This window comes from Megalobrama amblycephala, linkage group LG12 (genome assembly GCF_018812025.1).
Source record: "Megalobrama amblycephala isolate DHTTF-2021 linkage group LG12, ASM1881202v1, whole genome shotgun sequence".
NCBI classification, from domain to species: Eukaryota; Metazoa; Chordata; class Actinopteri; order Cypriniformes; family Xenocyprididae; genus Megalobrama; species Megalobrama amblycephala.
The window spans coordinates 7764639-7791571 of NC_063055.1; the positions used below are offsets into that span (position 1 = coordinate 7764639).

The 26933-nt window shown below is 34.3% G+C and overlaps 1 protein-coding gene across 3 annotated transcripts in view; it reads right to left on the reverse strand.

Moving 5' to 3' along the window:
* Positions 1-3607: 3607 nt before the first annotated feature.
* Positions 3608-26933, reverse strand: part of pip5k1bb (phosphatidylinositol-4-phosphate 5-kinase, type I, beta b) — a 57708-nt gene continuing 34382 nt past the window's right edge. For 2 of the 3 annotated variants that reach the window (XM_048209598.1, XM_048209599.1), the window contains exons 8-15: positions 14213-14406; positions 13472-13555; positions 13280-13328; positions 13085-13169; positions 11654-11806; positions 10599-10734; positions 6219-6327; positions 3608-4608 (exon numbers count right to left, since the gene is read on the reverse strand). In XM_048209598.1, coding sequence (XP_048065555.1) covers positions 4606-4608; positions 6219-6327; positions 10599-10734; positions 11654-11806; positions 13085-13169; positions 13280-13328; positions 13472-13555; positions 14213-14406 — 813 coding nt within the window. In that variant the 3' untranslated portion in view covers positions 3608-4605. The remainder of the gene's footprint in view (positions 4609-6218; positions 6328-10598; positions 10735-11653; positions 11807-13084; positions 13170-13279; positions 13329-13471; positions 13556-14212; positions 14407-26933) is intronic. The other variant, XR_007187427.1, reaches the window with a different exon arrangement.

Genomic DNA, 26933 nt, shown 5'->3' on the forward strand with positions numbered 1-26933 from the left:
TCAACGTGTCGCCCTCAAAGAAGCCTAACCCAAAGTTCTGACTGTGGGAGTGAAAGACCTTTATACCTAGAGCTAATTTGCATACAAAAGGGACCTCCTGAGGGAACACAGTAGATCCCCTCACAGGAAGAACTTTCCCACAAACACAATGGGGAAAACCTCAATGGATGAGTTTTACGATATACACAAAATACATCAGGCTAGAAACATTTGAAATAAATAATCTTTCAATTATTCACTTAAAGGGTTAGTTCACCCAAAAATGAAAATTCTGTTATTAATAACTCACCCTCATGTCGTTTCACACCTGTAAGACCTTCGTTCATCTTCAGAACACAAATTAAGATATTTTTGGTAAAATCCGATGGCTCAGTGAGGCCTCCATTGACAGCAAGATAATTAACACTTTCAGTGCCCAGAAAGCTACTAAAGACATATTTAAAACAGTTCATGTGACTACATCTGTTCAAGCTTAATGTTATGAACCGTCGAAAATACTTTTTGTGCGCGATTTCAAAACACACTGCTTCATGAAGATTCGAAGCTTTAAAAATCATTTGTTTCGAATCAGTGGTTCGGAGCGCATATCAAACTGCCAAAATCACGTGATTTCAGTAAACGAGGCTTCGTTACGTCATAAGTGTTTCGAAATTTCAGTGGTTCACCACTGGGGGGGCGTGACTTTGGCAGTTTGATTCACTCCTAACCACTGATTCAAAACACATGATCTGTAAAGCTTGGAAGTGTTTTGAAATCAGCCATCACTAGATATTGGCGCACAAAAAGTGAAGAGTTTGGTTCCAAAAACGCTATAACTCCATTTTGATTAATTTGAGTAAAAAGGTGTTTTCTTTACCAAGAAAGTGGCAAGATGAAAACCACTTTGAAACTTTCACATAGCATCTTTTGAGTTTATTATAAAAACGTATTATTTTTCCCCCAAAATGCAATAAATCCATGACACTTTTTTTTTTTTTTTTCAAAATGCAATTAATCCATCAATATAAAAGTTATTTTTCAAATTGAAAATACACAACAAAGTAAGTAGATCCACATGTATGACAGACTCTAAACTTTGCCAATATTTATCTTATATACAGGCATTTTACTAAAAATACATTCAGCCGTCGCTCCCAAAATGAATTCAACGGGTCATCTTGTTAATGTTATAAATTATTTGTTATTACCGATTAAAGAGTATCTGGCGCCACCGCACGGTTAAATAAACACATTTGCCGAGTACATTGGTATTAAAAACGGCTTTTTAAAAAAGCCTTCAATGTGTACAGTGGGTGGAATGGTGCGCTTTGATTGGTTGAGCGGATATATACTGATTTAGGCAGAAACTTTTTTTTAAATGCCGTTTATCGCGTTTTGGAACCAAACTCTTCAAGTATTCTCGACACTTCATAACATTAAGGTTGAACCACTGTAGTCACATGAACTGTTTTAAATATGTCTTTAGTAGCTTTCTGGGCATTGAAAGTGTTAATTATCTTGCTCTCAATGGAGGCCTCACTGAGCCATCGGATTTAATAAAAAATATCTTAATTTGTGTTCTGAAGAGGGACGAAGGTCTTACGGGTGTGAAACGACATGAGGGTGAGTAATTAATGACAGAATTTTCATTTTTGGGTGAACTAAGCTTTAAAGAGTGTGTAAATTTTCGCCACTAGTCGCTTATTCAAAACAAAGGCATAGAGTACCCCAGGGATGACGTGTTTTTGTCATAGACAGTAAAAGAAAGGTTTTTGTAGGCCAACCTGGAAGTTAGCGGCGCACGGGTTCCCTCGATTGAAAGCCTATGCATTTTTCCCATAGACTTTTGGAAAATCGCTGAAAATAAGCTCTGTGTTTAACAAAGGGTTATGACACTTACACGTTTTGTCTATCAAGATAATATTTACAAGTGAACACAACATTTAGATTTTAAAGCCTAAATAAAGTCGTTAGTTATAAAAGGCTAACAGTATGCTATAAACGGACTACAGCACACCATGGTCGCGGATCAACGTCGTCACAACCAAGCTTCTTCAAACTGTATTTAGAAAACAACGTTATTTAAAAACATGCTCGCTGATTATGATCTGTGCTGTTATGAATACTTATCCACTTTTTCATGAGAAATGCTGTCCAAATGTCCCGTTTTTAATGATGACGTCTAAAGTCCCCGCCAAAGGAAGTAGTCCCTTTTAGCAATTTGTTAACAACCGCCGATTTTAAGACACAGTAAAAGTTTAAAAAATCATAAGTGGGTTACATCTGGTGTGTTTTATGTCATAGATCAAAACATGAAAGTATTTAGAGGCTTTGTTAACCACAGACCTTATTTCAGGCGATTTAGCAAAAACCCATTCAAAAAACCCATAGACTTTAGGGCGTTGGAACCGGAAGTCCTAAAATGCTAACTCGCTTCCGGGTTTTGCCTACAAAAATGCGTCATCCCTGAAGCACTCTATAGCTTGATTTTGCGAAATCATGGGAGGTGTCGTCTTATCGGCTGCGTCCGAAAACTGGAAAATGCTGCCTTCTGAGGACACATTTCAAGGTAGTAAGGCATCAAGGCACGTCCGAATCCAATGTTAGCTTCACTTCCTGTCTCATGAGATACCTCGCTCAGATCGATTTTTGAAGGAAGCACAGATGTATCCTTAGCTGCCTTTGATATCCCACAATCCTGTGCTTTCCATTCTGTGACAGTTGAGCTAGAAAAATAAAGATGGCGTTTGAAAGTTGCGTGTGCTGCTCATTTTGTGTATAAATGTATGATTTTGACCAACATATTTCAATTTTGATATCATTTCTATCGAGAAATTACTACTGTAATAATTAAATATTTGTTCAGTTCTCACCAAAGCTCGCGCTATATTGCTGTAGATCATTAAACTGTTACGCTGCCTCAGAAGTCTGTCCGAAATCAGTTTCGTGAGGTACCTTCATGCACAAACACTGCCGTACGAGTCATTCTCTTATAAGACAGCGAGGCAGCAAGACCGCTACCTAGGTTTTCGGACGCAGCCATCGTCTACAGCCAGTGGAAATGAATCAGGGCAGGACATTATGAAAAGCCGTCATGTTCATGTTCATGGATGAGATTTTAACATTACTGTAGTATGAAGCAGAGCAGGGCCGTGTGCTGTGAGAGCAGAAACAAGAGTCTCGAGATCAGAGGAACTTTTATTATTTCTGTTGATGAATGTATCCAAACAGTTACTCACCTGTCTAATAAAACACATAACATTTTCAAGCGGTTTTGGTGTTTCCATGGTTTCTACAAAATAAAACCGGAATGTCATTGATAGGTGAAACACGGACACGGCCCGTGTCCTGGTTAAAATTGCTTGTTTCTCTTGATTTAAAAATTCTTGGAAACCTTTTGGACATTCTAAGTACACAAGTTGACAAAATATATAACATTGTTCTAGTGGTTTTTATATATTTTAATCAACAAAAAAGTACATATTGTGCCTTTAAAACCCATGAAAATTCATTAAGTTCAGTATCTAACAAAATAAACCAACTAAGTGAAAATTGAGATTATCGGCATGTCCCGATAACCTCAAAATGGCCAAATATTGGTCAACACGAAATTCAGACCAACACAATGTTCATTTATAATAATGATTTAATAAATTATGGCCTCAAAACAAACAAAGGTGCAATAATAATATTCAAAAGACAGTTCTGACATGGCATTTAAAATCAGAAGCGCACTAGCGTCTAACATCAAGAAATCATTTGGACGCCTCTAGGAAAATAATCTCCTGAGTGAATGCATATGTGTGTATGAAACTCACCCATCCCCACATGAAAGACTGACTTCTAATCTGTATTTTAGCACATAAAAACATTCTGGCATCTGGATTTGTGTAAATGATGCGCTGCTGATGCGAATCCCACTCTTGATTATCAGGAGCTGATGTACCAGCATAAATCTGAGCATGACCGAAGTTACACTCCTACATTTACAGTACATGACACGTCTGTGCTCATAAGAGATGTCTGAGAACTAAGTCACATCCATTGTTTCCTAGAAACTGTGTGTTTCCTTGGAAATAAAACGTCAGGATTATTACTCCAGTGAGGAGAACTACTATAACACACACTTGAATAATGTATGAAAATTGCACATTTAAAAATATCTAAACAGCTCTGTTAGCTAGAGTTTGAATCGCCAAGCATTGCATCTAGATCACTAAAGACTAGATCCTTTAAGAGGTAAAAAGGATAGCTGTTAGAAACCATCTTTGCATATCAGAGGAGCGTATTTATTGCATGTATACGAAACGACGACGTCACGTCAAGTCTGTCTTCAGTCTGACCTCAGAGCTGCCTTCAGTGTAAGAATCTGTAGAGTTCATTTGCTGCTACAAAAGCACAATCTTCATTTGGTTGGATGTCCATCTTATAGCCACGGTCCCTTCAAACAGTCCAAGGAAATGTTTAGCACTGTGATTTGATGTATAGATGTATGTTTGTAGTTGTATTGGCAAATGTCAGCACAATGACTTCTTTTATTTGTTTGGCAGCAGGGGGCGCTCTCGGCACATGAGGATCCAGAGGTGATGGAAAGGGGCGAGATGAAGGATCACCTCATTTTGCTCCTCACTGGAAAGATGATCAAGAACATGATCAAAGTTTATAGCAGTTACAAGTTATTAGTGACAGTATAACTTTCAGAATATATCACAATATGTTTTTTTTTATAATAATTAAAACAATATTTTAATATAATATAAATAACTATAATTAATCTGATATTTAAATTATAATTATTAAAAAAAAAAAAAAAAAAAAAATATATATATATATATATATATATATATAATTTTAAATATTATATTGTAATCATTTATACATATTTATAAATATCAGAATAAATTCTGAAAATGATTATTTGTATTATATTAGTTATTATTTGTTTATTTATTATTATTATTACAAAACTCACTGGAAAGATGATCAACAACATGATCAAAGTTTTTGGCAGTTACAAGTTATTAGTTGGGAGTATAACTCAGAATATATTAAAAATGTTATAATAATAATAAAAATATTTTTTAAATAGATAAATTTTAATTTAAAAAAAATATAATTAATCAGATATTTATACATTTATAACATAATTGCATATATAATATTTTAATTATTGTAATCATTTATAAATATCATTAAATTCTGAAAGTTATTTATATTACAAAAGTTATTATTTAGAAAGATGATTAACAACATGATCAAAGTTTATAGCAGTTACAAGTAACAACATATTTAATAAAACAATTATAATAATTAATTTTATATTTATAAATTATAATGTAATAATTATATATAATATTTTATTATTTTACATAAATATTATATATAAATGTATATAATTATATATTATTGATTATTAAATAATATTATTATTATAATATTAAATATTTATAATGTTTAATTATTATTATATATAACTATTTAAGTATTAGTTTATTTATTTATTATTATTAATAAAATCACTGGAAAGAAAATTAATATATAATATACAAAACAACTTAGTATAATATAAATAATTATTTTTTACATTTTAGAATATAGTAATTGCACATATATATATATATATATATATATATATATATATATATATATATATATATATATATATATATATATATCAGATTAAATTCTAAAAGTTATCATTATAAAGTTATTCCTTGTTTAGTTTTATTATAATTTATAAGATTGACTGACTACTTATCCCTTACTTATATAATAAGTATAGAATTTATTCTGATGTTTATAAATATCCATAAAATACTTTTTATAAAGTTGCTATATAAGTAAGGAAAAATGTTAGTCAGTCAGTATTACAAATCAGAATCAACTATTTATTTGTACTTTTTTATACAGTATTATGTAATAATAGATATTTTAATATAATATTTTTGGCAATATAATTGCAGATCTAAAGGAACTTATGCAGGGTAGATAGACGCCATATTTAATATGAGTGAAAACAAGGCCGTGAGGGAAAAAAGTACAGTGGATTCTGCTGTGTGTTCTTTCCTTTGGTATTAATAATTCAGTTGAAAACGCTGAAAATATGTCTTTGCAAAAAACATAGGACAGTACAACCTATTGAACGTACTGTACTTCTGTTCCTCGCAACTTTATTTTCAATAAGACCCTGATTAAGATCGCTCAAGATCCAATCGATTAACTGTGATGTAGAAACTCACAAAGTATGCATCCAGCACTGATTCGTCATCTCTATCTATGTCCATGGTGCTTTGCTCAGACGTCAGACAGATGGCGCTGTCCTCCAATGTAAAAGTTGAGCAGGCACATCTGAAACGAAACAACAGCAATGAATCAGAAGAGCAGCACGAAGAAGCTCAAGGACAAATTAAAAGTCCTAAAACATGACAGATGATTATTGAGCAAAGCTGGTGGTCTCATAAATGCCAAAACTCTGTTTGCGCTGCTCTGAGGGAATACATGTGGCCGTGTGTTAAGACAGAGACAGGGAGACGAAAATAGAAAGCATTTCACTTGTAATATTTCTCATCATTACAGTGACACATTTCAGATGAGCGCTGGCCATCTACATCCACTTCGGAATGTGCTTATGCTTTTATTGCCTGCAATAATCTCTTGAGTTATTGATGCCATGGCAACCAGACCCTTGTTCACCTCATGAACCTAAAGCACTCTGTGCATGTGACACATTTCAGACGCCGAGGGTGTTCATTAACACAGACTCAGCCTGGTCTAAGGTCAGTAAGTTTTTTTGGGAAAGAATCGAATACTTTTATTCAGCATGCAAAGACCGCTAATTATATTGATTAAGTCAACAAGATAATTAACTTACAAAGCTCTTTTAATTCAATAATCATTGTTCAAGCACAGAATGCCCCCTTTTGTGGTATTCTGTGTCGTAAAACAATACTTCTATTATATTCATCCTTTGCAAGCAGATGAAATATTTATGAGGTCTTTTCACAGGAATTCCTCTTAAAACAGGTGTGTGTCAAAGGTGAGGAGATCAGTGAAAACCAAACACAAGAACAAGTGTAGCATGACAGCGCCTGGTCAGCCGCTCACTAGCTGTAGCAGGATCAAAGAAATCCATCTTGAAGTGTTACACAGTGGCATTGTTTGACTATATTCACACAAGAATTTAACTTTTGTCATCATTTACTCAATCCTCATGTCATTCCTAACAAATATCATTTTCCTCTTAAATGTGAGTAGCTATTTGCTGCCCTTTCCCATGCAATTACAGTAAATTGAGGTTTTTAGGCTTCAAAAAGGACATCAAAACACAAAAATATACAACTTGAAACAAATCAAATGACAAAAAAATCCCAAAACATATTATCTAGCTCATTTACGGAAGATTGTTTCTGCCATGGAATAACAAATAATAAAGGTATTTGCGACTTTTTTTCTCTCACAATTGAGAGATTATATCTTACAATTCATACTTTTTGTCTCACAATTCTGACTTTTTTCTCGCAATTCTGAGTTTATATCTCAGTTCTGACTTTTTTCTTGCAAATGCGAGTTTATATATCACAATTACTACCTTTTTTTGCAATTTTCAGTTTAAAATCTCACAATTCTGACTTTATTCGTGCAATTGCGAGTTTATATCACACAATTCTGACTTTTTTCTCGCAATTCTGAGTTTATATCTAAATTCTGACTTTTTTATCTCGCAATTGCGATTTGATATCTCACAATTCCTACTTTTTCTCATAATTGCCAGTTTAAAATCTCACAATTCCGACTTTTTTATCTCACAATTGCCAGTTTAAAATCTCACAATTCCGACTTTTTTCTCACAATTGCGATTTTATATCTCACAATTCTGACTTTTTATCTCACAATTGAGTTTATATCTCACAATTCCTACTTTTTCTCATAATCGCCAGTTTAAAATCTCACAATTCCGACTTTTTTATCTCACAATTGCGATTTTATATCTCACAATTCTGACTTTTTATCTCACAATTGAGTTTATATCACACAATTCTGACTTTTTCTAACAATTGCAAGTTTATATCTCACAATTCCTACTTTTTCTCGTAATTGCCAGTTTAAAATCTCACAATTCCTACTTTTTCTCGTATTTGCCAGTTTAAAATCTCACAATTCCGACTTTTTTATCTCGCAATTGTGATTTTACATCTCACAATTCTGACTTTTTTCTCACAATTGCGAGTTTATACCTCACAATTCTGACTTTATCTTGCAATTGCGATTTCATATCTCACAATTCTGACTTTTTCTAACAATTGCAAGTTTATATCTCACAATTCCTACTTTTTCTCGTAATTGCCAGTTTAAAATCTCACAATTCCGACTTTTTTATCTTGCAATTGTGATTTTATATCTCACAATTCTGACTTTTTCTAACAATTGCAAGTTTATATCTCACAATTCCTACTTTTTCTCGTAATTGCCAGTTTAAAATCTCACAATTCCGACTTTTTTATCTTGCAATTGTGATTTTATATCTCACAATTCTGACTTTTTATCTCACAATTGAGTTTATATCACACAATTCTGACTTTTTCTAATTGCGAATTTATATCTCACAATTTCTACTTTTTCTCGTAATTGCCAGTTTAAAATCTCACAATTCCAACTTTTTTATCCCGCAATTGCGATTTTATCTCACAATTCTGACTTTTTCTAACAATTGCAAGTTTATATCTCACAATTCCTACTTTATCTCGCAATTGCGATTTTATCTCACAATTCTGACTTTTTCTCACAATTGCGAGTTTATACCTCACAATTCTGACTTTATCTCGCAATTGCGATTTCATATCACACAATTCTGACTTTTTCTAACAATTGCGAATTTATGTCACACAATTCTGACTTTTTCTCGCAATTCTGAGTTTATATCTCAATTCTGACTTTTTTATCTTGCAATTGTGATTTTATATCTCACAATTCTGACTTTTTCTAACAATTGCAAGTTTATATCTCACAATTTCTCGTAATTGCCAGTTTAAAATCTCACAATTCCGACTTTTTTATCTTGCAATTGCGATTTTATATCTCACAATTCTGACTTTTTATCTCACAATTGAGTTTATATCACACAATTCTGACTTTTTCTAACAATTGCGAATTTATATCTCACAATTTCTACTTTTTCTCGTAATTGCCAGTTTAAAATCTCACAATTCCAACTTTTTTATCCCGCAATTGCGATTTTATCTCACAATTCTGACTTTTTCTAACAATTGCAAGTTTATATCTCACAATTCCTACTTTATCTCGCAATTGCGATTTTATCTCACAATTCTGACTTTTTTCTCACAATTGCGAGTTTATACCTCAGAATTCTGACTTTATCTCGCAATTGCGATTTCATATCACACAATTCTGACTTTTTCTAACAATTGCGAATTTATGTCACACAATTCTGACTTTTTTCTCGCAATTCTGAGTTTATATCTCAATTCTGACTTTTTTATCTTGCAATTGTGATTTTATATCTCACAATTCTGACTTTTTCTAACAATTGCAAGTTTATATCTCACAATTTCTCATAATTGCCAGTTTAAAATCTCACAATTCCGACTTTTTTATCTTGCAATTGTGATTTTATATCTCACAATTCTGACTTTTTATCTCACAATTGAGTTTATATCACACAATTCTGACTTTTTCTAACAATTGCGAATTTATATCTCACAATTTCTACTTTTTCTCGTAATTGCCAGTTTAAAATCTCACAATTCCAACTTTTTTATCTCGCAATTGCGATTTTATCTCACAATTCTGACTTTTTCTAACAATTGCAAGTTAATATCTCACAATTCCTACTTTATCTCGCAATTGCGATTTTATCTCACAATTCTGACTTTTTTCTCACAATTGCGAGTTTATACCTCAGAATTCTGACTTTATCTCGCAATTGCGATTTCATATAACACAATTCTGACTTTTTCTAACATTTGCAAGTTCATATATCACAATTCCGACTTTTTTCGCAATTGCGATTTTGTATTACAATTCTGACTTTTTCTAACAATTTCAATTTTATATCTCACAATTCTGACTTTATTTCTCACAATTCTGAGTTTATATCTCACAATTCTGACTTCTTTCTCACAATTGTGAGTTTATTTCTTGCAATTCTCCCTTTTTTCGCACAATTCTGAGTTTAGATATAAATTTAAAATCGCAAGATAAACTAAAAAATAAGAAGTCAGAACTGTGAGTTCTGCAAACAGAGGATGAGTGGAGCATAACCACTTAAATGTTGATCTGTTCATCACATAAAGTTCACAATCATATGATGCACAAGTCACATGGACTACTTTTATGATACTTTTATAGTGTTTTTTTCCTCCTTTTTAGAAGCCTGAATCCACATTTATTGTAACTGCATGAAAAAGAGTGACTAAAAATATCTCCAGTTGTGTTCCATGAAAAATGTGTTTGATAAATGATGAGCAAATTTTCATATTTTAGGTGAACTATTCCTTTATGTATCTCTGTGGAGGGAACAGAAGTGGAGATGTGAGAAGCTAACAGGTGTGTGTCAGGTTTATGGGTCTGAAGGTTTGTGAGATGTGTGTGAAAGGTGTCACCTTTCATTAGATCTGGCCTTCAGGTACCGATCTGTGACGAAAATAGAGGGCGGGGAGAGGGTGTTTCTCAAGGAAGAGGCTTCATGTGGGTAAGGAGTCTGAGGGACCAGGTCAGGACGGTTATAGGACCAGAACACTGTGGTATGAGATGATAGAAACATCACATGAGGTGATTTCCTGTATAAATGTACAGTATATGAAAGTAACCACATTGCTGTTCAAAAGTTTGAGGTGTGTTAATGTTTTTAAAAGAGTTTCTTATGCTTACCAATGATCTAAAACATATTAAAGCAGTGTGAAATATTATTAAAATTTAAAATAACTGTTTTTATTTGAATATATTTTAAAATGTAATTTATTCCTGTGAATCAAAGCTGAATTTTCAGCATCATTACTCCAGTCTTCAGTGTCACATGAATATTCTAATATGCTGATTTGCTGCTCAAGAAACATTTCTTATTACTATCAATGTTGTGCTGCTTAATATGTTTGTGGAAACCATGTGACATACATCAGCGCAAAAAGTCAATGCAATAATGTTTGTGTTCAGCTAGTAAATGTGAATTGAATGAGGAAGAAATGACTGTCTGGAAAGAAATGACTGTCTCAGATGGCAGCTTGTTTTTCAGGGTTTTTCCAAAAGACAGCATGAAAAAATAAATCAAACACTTCCTTTTTATATCTGTCAACATTAATAGAACTGATTTCGGAAGTATGTCACCACTGGTGTTTGGTGGTGGGATATTGTGCAAATTAAGGGCTTTTTACACTGCATTTAACCCAGGGTATCATTTACCCCCGGTGTTATGCCATTTTTAACCCTGGCTAATGTTGCTGACATCATAAATATGCCAATAAGAATGCCAACCAAGGTTTTTACAGATGCACAATGATCAACTAATCCAGGGTCAAATATGAAAAGTGTGAAATATAAAATATGATAACCCAGGATTATTTTAATCCAGAGTTTAAATTGTCCCTCAGATAATAATTTCAAGTGTGAAAAGCCCTTTAGCCCTTAACCCAACCTTTTTCATAGAGTCAGTGCCGCCCACCTTGTCCATCCAGACTGGCAAGACTACGGGCTCCACCAAGTCTGTCCGTCCTCTCCTCAGCCTTCTCCTCCTGTGGGGACAGCACCTCTTGAGAAGAGCTCTTCAGCGCTGATATGGAGTTACGCGCCCTCTTGCTCGGGGAGAAACGATTTGCTGGAGGTGCGACAAGGAGACTAATTATGGACACTGTCCGAAATGATCTGAAAATATGATGATGTAACTCTTCCCTAACTGTTACCTGGCAGCCGACAATTAGACCGTGAAATGAAATCTCGGCTCGCTGTCTAACTTTTTAGAAAGGGTAAAAATAAATCTACATTCTGCGGTATTAATGTGGCTTATAAGAATCAGATTAAGGGGGTGAATTACAGTTTCAGACTGAACATCTCAGAAAGAGGAAGGAGAAGTAATGTTTCAAAATATTCTTACTAAAGAAATAAAAGGTCCAGCAAGAGTATTGGTGCAACTTCCGTTCTTGAGTTTTGTCATTGGCAGGAAGTTTTAAAGGGGTGGTTGATTATTAGCTTCAGTTAGTGTGTAATGTTGATGTTAGAGCATAAACAACGTCTGCAAAGTTACGACGGGAGATATTTTCTTTTACAGAAATCGCTTTTTAAGGACTACAACAAATGGCTGGTAGGGACTACAATGAGCTTCTTCCCGGGTTGGTGACATCACAAGTCCCAAAATTTACATAAACCCTGCCCCCGGGAACACACAACAAAGGGGGTGAACACCGTTACTGACAATCCTCATTTTGGCTGCGTGAGATTCTCCAGCTTTGTTGTTGTTGAGCAACCGAAGCGTGAGCTGTTAAAGCTCCGCCCTCTTCTTGAAAGTGGGCCGGGAGCAGCAGCTCATTTGCATTTAAAGGGACACACACACAAACGGTGTGTTTTTGCTCACACCCAAATAGGGGCAAATTTGACAAGCTATAATAAATGATCTGTGGGGTATTTTGAGCTGAAACTTCACAGACACATTCTGGGGACACCAGAGACTTATATTACATCTTGTAAAAGGGGCATAATAAGGTTTACAATAAGGTTTCATTTGTTAACATTAGTTAACATGATGAACTAACATTGAACAATATTTCTACAGCATTTATTAATCTTATTTATGAATTTCTACATTTACTAATACATTTGTAAAATGTTAAGTTGTATCTAACATTGGTTAATTCACTATTGTATTTTTATTAACTAAAATTAACAATGGTTAATAAATAAATACTGTAAAAATATATTGCTCATTATTAGTTCATTTTAACTAATGCATTAACTAATGTTATGAATGAGACCTTATTGTAAAGTGTTACCAAATTTTCTTAAAAATATATGAATTTTGCATATGCAAGTTACAATGTAACCCACTGTGATTATGTAATATTTGGCATACTGTATTAATTTGCTGGTATTGTTGACTTACGCTGAATCTTTCTGAATACTCTGGTGCTCATGAACTTGAGAAATCTGTCTGCATAGAAACCAGGTCTGTGCACAGACACCGTATCCTAGGAGAAAGAGAATACAAGACAATCAAACCAGGAAGCATCCTTAATTCCCCCAGCGGTATGAATAGTCTATTCATAAACGAAGAGAGCAGAGAGACATATAGACTTACACCATCATAGACGAGTGCCTTCCAGGAGTGCTCCAGCTTCTTCATGAATCTAGGTGGGAAAAGAGAGAGAGAGATCTCGTCAGGTATAAGAAAGCTCATTTAAAGAAGCTGCAATGAGCTAATATGCTGTAAGCTGGTCTGTAACATGACATTTGGGCTCTTGGGTTTGTTGTAAACTGACACCAGACTTACCTGTAAGACTGCAAGATGTCGATAATGCCTAGAAAAATAAGTAGTTTCTCATCCCTGTGTGTTTTGGCAGGAATGCCTCCCATTCTGTATAAAAAAACATAATATAATATAATATAATATAATATAATATAATATAATAATGTTATGTAAATTATGTTTATTAGTAGTTGGGGATTCTCCTAAAAACACAGGAAGATCAAGACAAGCCACTGCCCTCCAAACATAAAAAACCCAAACAAACAAAAAAAACCTCATAAAGAATATTAATCTAAGATTTTTTTTTTTATCATTGTGACATTTTCTAAATCTTCATTGCCATAATGCAACATTTTATTTTCATGTTTTTTTTTTGTTTTTTTACTTGTCATTACTCTTAAAATTATTGTAATACAATGATTTTCAATATAAAGTAATTTTAAGTAATTTTTAATATAATTATTAATAAATTAAATATTAAATTGAAGGCAGTTCAACAAATACTACAATTTATATGTATATATGACAGTTCATAAATTAAAGGCAGTTAAACATACTACAATTCATTATAAATACTTTACAATATATATAAATTAATAATTACATATATGAATAATTATATTTTCTTCAACAAAATACAATTTATAATGATTTTGGAGTGAAATATGACTGTATATATGATATATCTGTATATTCACATAACAAAACATACATTTTGAATATATATGAACAGCTCAAACACTGGTTTCAGCGTCAGGGACTCACGTGTCATCGGTGGTCAAAGCCTCAGCTGCCTTGCCGTCTCCCTGAATGGACTCCATGGCGGTGGAGTAAAGAACTTTCTGTCCCACGATCCTCTTCCCGTCCACACCGTTGACGTCTCCTTCTCTGTGACTCTGGTCCAGAACATGCACCCCCAGCAGCAGACTGTAGTCCATGATCTTAAAACTCTCCAGCACCTGCACAACATACAACACAACGTTAAGCACACTGTGAATCTCATGCACAATACGACGAGGGCCATTGCTAAAATCCTCCTGGTTAATGTACCTTGCCTCGTTGGCCACTGTGCCGTTTGTGATTTTTCGTTTTGTCATTCTGCAAGTCTTGTGAGATTTGTGTTTGCCAAGTTAATGTTTGGGGGGTTGTAGGGTTGCTACAGGACACCAAATAAACAGAATAAAGACGTGTTTGGATGTAGCATGTCAGGCTTTTTGCAGAACGAGGGCTGCTAGAAACAACCCTGCAAAGTCAAAGTCTCGCACGATGAGGTTTTTCAGGTGACATGTCAAGTTACAAAAAAATGGCACTTATCAAGACCCCATATTCTGTTCAATTCCGTTCGTCGTGTGCTCTGTCTAGCTGTTTGTGAACACAAAAACATTCCCTGGGAGTTATTTTAGTGTCACTGATAGTGTTGTCAAAAGTACTGACCATTTAGTTTTAGTTAACTATAATAACCATGATGTGAATGCCCACTAACACAGCTCTAAGCTCCTCTACTCTGCAGCATTGCACATTATCCTAATGCACAATTTTAGTAACATAACAGAAAAAACAGCAACGATGGAGCGAAAATGCCGGCACCTGTCAGTTTACACAGATATCTAATTTAGTAGGTTTTATCCACGGAGTCATGCATCAAATCTGATAGCAAGCATTAGAGTGCAATTGCATGAAAAATAAAAATGACTTCAAAATGAAAACCTGAATGAACTATTAAGATAACGATACTAAGAAAGAAAGACTGGGGAAAGTCTGCGCAGTATCTTCAGAAATGAGTCAGAGGAAAAGTGATTTGTTTATCAGTGGCAAGATAATACTATAAACAGACTTTCAGCATTAGTCATCGATAGATCGCCAGATAAAAGATCACAGATTATATGAAAATATGCCCAAATAGGAAACAAACCGGAAAAAACAATTTGCACTTAAGGCTGTTAGTGTATATGGGTCAATGACGTGACGCCTACATTTTCTGTTTGACTGCATTTTTTCAGTTAAAATTTTGTTTAAATGCATAAAAAGATACCATATATATGTAGTACCTCCCCCGTGCATGTACTCACTTTAACTTTTCAAAAAACATTAGTTATCTGTAATTTTCTGTTATTTAAAGTGTCAAAATATCATGTGGTGCAACCGTCCGACCATAACTTCTGTTTTGGAAATATCTTTGAAATTACTCTAAATTTATTCGAATTCATTTTCTGCACTATTTGGCATGATTTCCAACATGTTTTGTAATCCTGTACAAAAAAAAAATAAGCATTCGTATTTATATTTCCATCATAATATACAAACAAACTTGATGATGTCCATTTTATGAAATATCATGTGGTGCAACCATTAAAAAACTACCACTTTGTGACTTTCATGTTGAAATCCATTCAAAGACAGGAAGTTGCATCAAAAAAAAAAAAAAAAAAAAAAAAACTTTTTAATGGCTGGTATGTAGTTCCCACATTTGGATATCATGTGGTATGACCTCAAGTTATTTCTGTAAAGTGAACTTTTGTGGGAAGCAAGCTTGTTTTGTTTAGGTGGCCAATTCTGTGCCTGTAAATTTCGACTGAATTTGAAAATATCATGTGGCGCAACCACTGCAGAATGTTTTCCATGATAGATATATGTTCTAGATTGGCAGTTTTTGTGCTTTTATATTCAATTGATGATTTATATGCATAAAGTACTTGATTTTAGTATCATTTGGAATAGATTTTTATGCAATTTGGGTCATTTTATAAAAATATTTCAGGCAGTTTATGTTTGTATTGTAAAAAATTGTTTAGAGTATGTAATTTCAATTTGGTAATTATGCATTTATTAGTTATTTATTGTTTTTTATTTATAACTATTTCAATCTATTTTACCAGATGCCACTGCCAAGCAAAGTAAAAACCGCTGGCCATAGGCACCCTGCAGCAAGAATGGAGTTACACCTTGCTAGGAGAAGAGTGAAATTTTATTACAATTTAAAATATCTGTTTTCTATGTGAATAAATAGTAAACTGAAATTTATTCCTGTGATCAAAGCTGAATTTTCAGCATCATTACTCCAGTCTTCAGTGTCACATGATCCTTCAGAAATCATTCTAACATGCTGCTCAAGAAACATTTATGATTATTATCAATGTTCAGATTTTTGTGGAAACTGAATTTTATTTATTTGATGAATAGAAAAGAACAGCATTTATTTGAAATAGAATCTTTTGAAAAATTATAAATGTCTTTACTGTCACTTTTGATCAATTTAGGCTTGATGAATTAAAGTATTAATTAATTTCAACTTAAATGAAAGTAAACTTCAATGAAATGGTGCACTTATGTTTGCGATGTGATTTTTTAAATATAAAAAACGTTTATAAAAATTGTGTTCATGAAAATTCTGTAAAATTTTAATAAAATCTGGTTTAAATCTATTTTTTATATAAAATTTATTGTTTATTGATCTCTTTAAATAGATTTTTAATGATATTTAAGGTCTTTGTGTCATTTGGAGCAACCACATATCATGCGGTGCGACCAATAATAGCAATAAACTGTATTAAATTAAAAATAAAATATCTAATTTCTGTGCCTGAAATATGAATCATTGATACAGTATGCTTAAGTGAATGGTATTTTTAAAACATTTTTATCAGTGGTATGCAATTTACAGGAAAAATAAGTGTTAAACGACATTTAAGAAGGCAACTCTGAAGTTATAGAGCAAAAATATAAGGTCATTCTATACAGAATCTCAAACGAACTGCAAATATTTTGTTTCTAAAACACTTTAATTACTGAGAACTTGTAAAAAAAAAACGTTAAGCATGTTAAGGAAATTAATTAATTTTAAGATAAATCACGATCGCACCGTATGACTTTTTTTAAGGCTATTGTCAATTCATCTAGATAAAAAAGCACTAAAATCATATAATTTAAAATTTTATTATGAATTTATGTTTACACAACATTCTTAATGTTTGAACAATTGCAATAGATATTATTATTTTTAGTATTTTAAAATTGGCCTGTCGAAAATCACTGACCCATATATGAATGCTATGTCTACATGAAATACTTCCAGGTCGTTTACTTCTGGTTTTAAATGAAACGATCTCAAACAAGCAGGTAAAAGCTGCTGCTGTAAACAAATAAAGGGTTTACATGATTTCCCTTTTGCATGGCGCTCTTGTTCCCCTCGTATCCTCTATATTCAAATGGATGGATTATTTGAATAGGGACACACAACATCCTTGTTTTGCATCCCGTCAGGAATGTCTAAAAGCCTCCAAATGGGCCCTCATCTAGGTCACAATAATACCCAACAAAGGCCGCAGTGGAAGGTAACACCGCTTGTTTGGCACATGGAGTCATTTAGTCAAAGGTTTACTTGCAATGAAAGGAATTTACACCTTTTTTCGGGTGTGGTAACAGTTTAACAATTTGCTCTGAGAAGGAGTTTGAATAAATACCCTTTTTATGAAATCCCAAGTAAGCTTAAGCACAAACAATGTGGGTGGCAAAAGGAAGCATCATTTTTAAAACTGGTTTTACTACATATTTCCATAGTGAAAGACACTCATTAAGAAGAAGCTTAGTTTCTTAAAGGGAACCTATTATGCCTCTTTTTACAAGATGTACCTAGAATGTGTCTGTGAAGTTTCAGCTCAAAATACCCCACAGATCATTTATTATACCATGTTGTAAGTGCCCATTTTTGAGTGGAAGGAAAAACATGCATTTTCGTGCATGTCTCTTTAAATTCAAATGAGCTGCTGCTCCCCACCCCCTATCCAGAAGAGGGCGGAGCCTGTGCAACTCGTGCCTCAGATACACTGCCAAAATCTGCCAGAAAATCACTCACTTCTCTTTTCTGAATAACTTTAGTAGGTTTAATAAGAATACATTTCTTACTTGAATGCTGCTGTTAAATGCTCTGGCAAGGAGATAAACATGGCGGACTGTGTACAGCTCACTCAGGGCGGGGTCTATGCTAATAGGGCAGAGTCCATCAGCAGTCATGGGCGGGGCCTAAACAATGTGATGTCACATTGCCCAAAAATGAAAACAGCTTGTTCTATGAGAGTGTCTATCTGGGTCTTCCACCCAGATGATATTAAATGTTCCAAAATCGCGACTCAAATCCAAAGGTGACCGAGCTTTTTCCCTACCTTTGTCTATTAGACTTTCCCCTACTCTTTCTATATTTAAATCTTCTCTTAAAACATACTTTTTTTCTCAGGCATATGTGTAATTTGATATTATTATTATTATTCATTTTTTTTTGTCTTAAATATTGTTTTATATTGCATGATGTTCCTGTTTTAATTTTATTACTTTTGTTTTGCTTTCTTTTGATATTTTATTACTAGTGTTTAAATTGTATTGTACGAGGATATTTTGTTTGGTATGTTGTGCAGCACTTTGGTCAGCATTTATGCTGTTATAAAGGGCTATATAAATAAACTTTACCTTGACCTTGAGTGCTGAGGTTTTATGGGATTAAAAAAGGGCGTGGGTGGATTTTTATCATTATATGTTCAAACACCATGTAAAAGTGAATTTTGCATAATAGGTCCCCTATTATGCAAACATTTTTCGGCCTTAAAGATTTTTAATTGAACATGAAAATAATTAAAGGGGTCATATCATACATGTTTCTATTAGTATTTTGTCCCTGAAGATCCATTTTTAGACAAAAACAGTCATTCTCATGAGGCTTTAGATTGAATACATGTTGTTGATGTGTAACTGTAAATGATCACGTACTCAAATGTATTCATTTGTCTGAAGTCAGAAAGTTGCAAAATGAATAGTTTTTGCTTTTCTGAACTGGGGAGGAAGCTCTGAAAATAACAGTACGTTTTCACAGTACAGTACAAGCTCTTTTGATTCCATGAACTGAAAATCTGAAGTACAAATATGGAATAAACATAGTTCAATACGCTAACACAAAAGGGAACAAATGTGAACGGTTTGTGTTATGTGAAAGCTCTTCCTGTTTTGAGATACTTGTTATGTAAAGTATGTTCTATTTTCCACAAAAAAAAAAAAAAAAAAAAAAAAAAACTTCCTGGGCTTCGGGCCTGCGGTCCACAATGACGTGCTGTTATACCACTATCAAGACCGCCTGTTTTGCTGCTTGGTTTGCTGCCATCGGTCGAGTCAGCTGAAATGAGAATACAGGTTCTCTTTACAGTCACTGGTCATTCATTAACATCAGGTGAAGAGTTCAACGAAAAATGTGTCACTTGTGTTCATATTTTATGTAAACATGAGGTATGTGACCTCCTTTGACCTAACAAAAATAGTTTTTTCTCATTAAGATTTATTTGACATCTTGAGTGTTTGATCATAAGAAACATGACATTTGATCAATAAAAGTTATCCATTTTCAAATTTCGTGCTAATCTTTGTCTAAAAAATTTCCCATGCAACATCAATATGATTAAATGTGTGATTTTTCTAAATGGTGCTTTCTTATGATGCTACATTAGCAGTGCCTGTATTTAAAAGACATTTGATCTAAATGTACATTTTTCAAGAATTAGGCACAGAAATCTTCCACTAAACGTACATGAACCAAACTTTTCACAAAGGTTCTATGTATGGTTATGTAAATTCATGTATGTACATGTATATTCTGTTTTGGTTTCGTTTTCACTGTGTTTCCTCTGTGTTGCATGAGTTCCCAGCTATCGGTAGTTTCTCTGGTAGTTAATTAGTTCCTGCACCTATTCTGATTTACGTTGATTACTCTCTCTATGTATTTAAGCCCTCAGTTCTTTAAGTTCATTGTTCAATGATTAAAAAGGTTAGTTCACCCAAAAATGAAAAGTGTATCAATTGACCCTTCGCCGGGAGTTTGATTGACAAGCGATCTAACCAATCAGAACGCCGCATCCGCCATTTTGTCCGACAAAGCAGCCAGTAGTTAGAAGATTAACCTCGGTGGAGTTAAACTTGAAAAATTGTGTATATTGACGTCTCTACGCGTTTGAAACAACATTCATTCTCATGATCATTCATGTTCATTTGATGCTACAAATGGACTAGTAGGAAGAGATGATCGGTTTACGAGCCTCTTGAGCTGAGGCGCTGCAGCAATCTGTCACGACCATGGTCACGACATATTAAAGAGCCACAAAACGGTTTTTATTGTTTGAATTTCTTTAATAACTACACGGTTTGAAAGCTAGGACTTTGTTTAATATCATAAGTAACCTGCTTTGTCTTGTCTGTCGACGTGTTGTCAGTGTCCTCTTTGTTCTGCGATGTATTTTTCACTGTGTGTGGCGTGACAATGCCACGGCTTGTCGGACAAAGCAACAGTAACTAAGGGGGGCAGGTCTTTGCGAAGGGTCAATTACTCATTAATTACTAGCCTCATGTCGTTCCAAACCTGTAAGACTTTTGTTCATCTTCAGAACACAAAAGATATTTTAATGAAATCTGAGCGATTTCTGTCCCTCCATTGACACTTTAACTACCACTTTGACGCTTAACACCGTGTCCTAACTACACGCGACGCCTCGACACGCGAAAAAAGATATCTTTTCCATGTAAATCAGAGTTTTTGTCCTAACCAGCCGCGATGGCGACACACAATGATTCTATTTTAGAAACGGTTTCTATTTCTCCACGACGTCACGGCTGGAACAACAACACAAAGTATGGCAATGATAATCTGAGGTACTGTTTATGTGCTTTATTTAATGATAAAAGCATCTAATGTGAGTTTGAATATCATTCTGTGTTCCCAGCTTTTTAGCTGTAATGAAAACAACACTGGCTAATTCACCTCAGATCGCGAAAATAAATAAATGGGCACAAGAACGTTCAAACTGTCAACTCAATGCGAACAAACAAGTGTATTCTATGACAAAGATTGTTTCATTCACTCAATATGTACTTTAAATAATGTTTAAATGGTGTAATATTTATGAATTTTACTATGTACTTGCCCATTTCATTGTGTCTTCTGATTGGCTGTGGTTTTGATTGATTTTATTGTCGCGTCGCGTATAGTATGCACAGTCAAATTGCATGTCGCTGGAATCTTATCGCATCGTGTGTAGTTAAGACACGGTGTAACACGAGCATGAACCTCAATGGTTCTTGCACGTCAAGCGAACATGCTTGAGCTTCCGTTGGTTTGCCATAACTGATGTGTGAGTTGATGAATGTTTATATGTGAATAAAAACCTAAATTCAATCTGTTCATCATTTAAAACGACTGAGTCATTTAAAAAAAATTGGACTAAACCGCTGAAATCATATGGATTAGTTTTATAATCTCATTCTGAACTTTTTGAAGTGTCAAAGTGTCAGTTGCGTAGCTGTCAATGGAGGGACAGACGTCACTCAGATTTCTTAAAAAATATCTTAATTTGTGTTCTGAAAATGAACAAAGGTCTTACGGGTTTGGAACGACATGAGGGTGAGTAATTAATGACTGAATTTTCATTTTTGGGTGAACTATCCCTTTAAAGGATTAGTCCACTTTTAAATAAACCTTTCCTGATAATTTACTCATCCCCATGTCATCCAAGATGTCCATGTCTTTAAAAGAAATTAAAGTTTTTGATGAAAACATTCCAGGATTTTTCTCCTTATAGAAGACTTCAATGGGCACCAAACAGTTGAAGGTCAAAATTAGTTACACTGCAGCTTCAAATTGTTCAACACGATCCCAGATGAGAAATAAGGGTCTTATCTAGTGAAACCATCGCTCATTTTCTGAAAAAAATTGAAAATTCGAAGTTTTAACCTTAAATGCTCATCTTGAACTAGCTCTTTTCTTCTTCTCCTCTATTTGAATTCCAGCAGTGTAGACGCTGCTAAGAATATTACTGCCCTCCACAGGTCAAAGTTTGAACTAATTGTTATATACTATTGAACTAGCATATTGCATATAAAAATTAGTTCAAACTTTGACCTGTGGAGGGCAGTAATACGCTTAGCAGTGTCTACACTGCTGGAATTCTAATAGAGGAGAAGAAGAAGAGAGCTAGTTCAAGATGAGCATTTAAGGTTAAAACTTATAATTTTCCATTTTTTTCAGAAAATGAGCGATGGTTTTACTAGATAAGACCCTTATTTCTCATCTGGGATTGTGTTGAACAATTTGAAGCTGCAGTGAAACTAAATATGACTTTCAACTGTTTGGTGCCCATTCAAGTCTTCTATAAGGAGAAAAATCCTGGAATGTTTTCATCAAAAACTTTAATTTCTTTTCGACTGAAGAAAGAAAGACATGAACATCTTGGATGACATGGGGGTGAGTAAATTATCAGGAAAAGTTTATTTAAAAGTGGACTAATCCTTTAAGTGTAGAAGCTTATAAAGCCACACAGTAAAGTTTTTTTTTTTTTTTTTTTTACGATTTCACTTTTCATGGTTCATAAACTGAATCTTTCCTTGAGGGGCGACAAATTTTAACAGAGCATTTGTTGTTGTAAGATTAAAATCAAACCTAAATATTGTTTTAGTTCTGAATATGCAAAAAAACAAAAAACAAAAAAAATCATACATATCTCTTCTTGCTGTAAGCAGAAAGACGTTGCTGGCCCACTATTTTGGAACTCTCCAAAAAGACCTGTGTCACTATTTTTCATGTGTCAGTGTAACAAAAGTTCTCTATGTAGGCTACTATTGAATCCCATAAGGACTGCGCTGTCTGTTAGGTGACGAGTTGCAGAAACCATTTAAAGGTTTGTTCTTGATTCTCATAGATTTGCCTCTATTGTGCTCTGCAGTTGAGGCCCAGGGTGTGTTGCTTACTCAGGAGAAACTTTCTGCTTAGTGATCACTTTTGTTTCTGCACAGGACGTAAGGAAAAGCTAACAATAAAATCTTACAGTACTCATGGGAATGTGTTTGAACTGCAGTTTGTGTTTCCTTGCATCGAGAATCATTTCTTCTTACATAGTATAGTGTTAAAGGGTAAGTTCACCCAAAAATAAAAAATAAGTCTGAACAATTTCAATCCATAAAAGACTACATTCTTTTCAAAAGCTGAAGTTAGATCACAGGTGGGCTACAGCGGGCCGAATGTCCCCAACTATGGTCATTATTGTGTGAAACTCGAGTTCTCATTTTTTCCCTCGGCCCTCTTGTGACTCGCATTACGGCTGATCCTTTTAGTTCAGCGCTCACTGGGGCCGGCCGGTCAGTACATACTTAATGTGCCAAAAACTGTTATATAGGGAACATTCTGTCTCTAAGCATTTTTAACATCAGGTCATGTCTGGAATGCCATCGCAATGGCACCGTTGTGAGGCTTGTTTGTTGGTAAACAAATGAACAGTAAGAAACGTAGCTTGGTGGAATGCCAGGTCTGCCAAAGAATTTGGAAGCACAAGGCGACCACAGACGGTTACCTAATGCAGCATTGGGACACTTCAACATCATGCCACAATCATTTGGGTAATTCAGTTACTGGACTGTTTACTTGCAACTCGGCTTTGGGGGAACTCAAAAAGTAAAAGAAAACATGTCAGAGTTTGCATTTGTCCTTGTAAAACACTGTGATACATAACAAAATGATATATGAGATCATTTTAAGATTAATTGTTTTTCCTGGACAGCAACGTGAAGGGACAATTAAAGCAATGGAAAGCAAAAGAAGACTTCTTAAAGGGATAGTTCACCCAAAAATAAAAATTCTGTCATCATTTACTCACCCTCATAAATGTCGTTCTAAACCTGAATGAGTTTCTTTCTTTAGTGGAACAGAAAAGGAGATATTATGAAGAATGATTTAACTTTTTTTGTCCATGCAATGAAAGTCAATGAGGTCCAAAGCAAAACATTGAGACACATGTTTACCAAATTGTGCTTAGAATTGTTAATCAAAAGTCAAAGCTCTTTGTTTTAAATGATTCCAAGACCAAAATACACAACACTACCGTTGAAAAGTTTGAGGTTTGTTACCGTTTTTGAAAGAAGTTTCTTAAGCTACTGTAATATTGTGAAATGTTATTATTACCAAATAATCGTTTTCTATGTTTATATAATTTATTCCTGTGATGGCAAAGCTGAATTTTCAGCATCATTACTCCAGTCTTCAGTGTCACATGATCCTTCAGAAATTATTCTAATATGCTGATCTGCTGCTCAATAAACATTTCTTATTACTATCAGTGTTGAAAACAGTTGTGCTGCTTAATATTTTTGTGGACAATGTGATATTTTTTTACAGCATTTATTTGAAATAGAAATCTTTTGTAAAATATTGAATGTCTTTACTGTCACTTTTCATCAAATTCATCTTAGATGAATAAACATATCAATTTCTACATATCAAAACCCACAACACCTCAGCATTGTTTCCCATGGGGAACAAAAGAATGTTGCTTATCTACAGTATACTGTAGTTGTCAAATACTGTCAGAACAGACAATTTAAGTAAGTTAAACAGTAATGGAAACTGTCAAGGAGGGAAAATACCCCCTGATTGTTTACAAATCATTTATTGGAAAGAAATCATGTGAAAACAGCAATATTTACCAGACCATGTCAACAGCCTGATCTTCTAAAATAGAAAGGAATGCCAGACTGGATTTATGCGGTTTGTTTCCCAGCTGAACAGAGAGGTTTGACACTCAGCATATTTTGAATCTGTTAATAAGCTACTGTGGAGCTGAAGACTATCATGAACTTGTTTCCCATGAAACTGTGGCGTCTTCCCCGGTGCTTGTGCATGAGGATAAGACTAAACATCTTTACCACTGATTAGAGGGGCAGAAGACAAGAAAAGAAACCATGAAAGTGCAAATTTATTTATAAAAGCTAAAGCTAAATCTAAATGCCATTTTTAAAAAATTGCTCTTCTGCCTTACGGCTCTTACTGCCGTAGAACGTCTTTTTAAAAGATGTAATATAAGTCCTGAATGTGTCTGTGAAGTTTCAGCACAAAAAGCTCAAATTTTTTTAATTAATTTTTTTAACTGCCTATTTTGGGGCATCATTAAATATGAGCTGATTTAGGCTGCGGCCCCTTTAAATGCTCGCGCTCCCCGCCCACGGAGCTCGCGCTTGCCTTAAACAGTGCATAAACAAAGTTCACACAGCTAATATAACCCTCAAAATGGATCTTTACAAAGTGTTCGTCATGCAGCATGTCTAATCGCGTAAGTATGGTATTTATTTGGATGTTTACATTTGATTCTGAATGAGTTTGATAGTGCTCCGTGGCTAAAGCTAACATTACACACTGCTGGAGAGATTTACAAAGAATGAAGTTGTGTTTATGAATTATACAGACTGCAAGTGTTTAAAAATGAAAATAGCAACGGCTCTTGTCTCCGCGAATACAGTAAGAAACAATGGTAACTTTAACCACATTTAACAGTACATTAGCAACATGCTAACGAAACATTTAGAAAGACAATTTACAAATATCACTAAAAATATCATGATATCATGGATCATGTCAGTTATTATTGCTCCATCTGCCATTTTTCGCTGTTGTCCTTGCTTGCTTACCTAGTCTGATGATTCAGCTGTGCACAGATCCAGACGTTAATACTGGCTGCCCTTGTGTAATGCCTTGATCATGAGCTGGCATATGCAAATATTGGGGGCGTACATATTAATGATCCCGACTGTTACGTAACAGTCGGTGTTATGTTGAGATTCGCCTGTTCTTCGGAGGTCTTTTAAACAAATGAGATTTATATAAGAAGGAGGAAACAATGGAGTTTGAGACTCACTGTATGTCATTTCCATGTACTGAACTCTTGTTATTTAACTATGCCAAGATAAATTCAATTTTTAATTCTAGGGCACCTTTAAAACACACAAAATGACAAGAAAAACACAACATGACAACCAGTGTTGGGGGTAACGCATTATAAGTAGAGTTATGTAATCAGATTACTTTTTCAAGTAAATAGTAAAGTAACATATTACTTTTAAATTTACAACAAAATATCAGAGTTACTTGATATTACGCAAGTTACTTTTTATACCCATGTGTTGAATGACACCACTTCTGTCCGCATGTTGAGAGAAATTGTGAGTAAGTGCAGAGGCGTTGTGTGTACACATTAGGGCTGCGACAATACATCGATTCTTGATTCCCGATACAAAGAATCTGGAGCGATCTCTTTCGAATCGAATCTGAGTGTAGTTTTTAACAACAAATGGCACTATGTGCTTTACAAACATTCGTACTCTGCTTGCTTCCAGTTCATTTACATATACTTAAACCTAAAAAGGTAGAAAGTTAAAGTTTGAAAAGGTTGAAGTGAATTACAAGAGTGTTCACAGTGGGCTGTGTTTACATTAATCTTGCGCCATAAAAGCATTCTGAGCTGAGGTACAAGTATATTTAACCACTTTCTACAGAATGCACAAGCGCTCTCCAGTACTCTTCTTCGTGAGCATTTGAGTGTGCGTTTAAAAACTAGCCTAGAGCGCCATCTGCTGTTAAAACTAAGCTCGATTAGAATCGATTTGAGAGAGAAAACATCAGAATCAATCCAGAGTCATT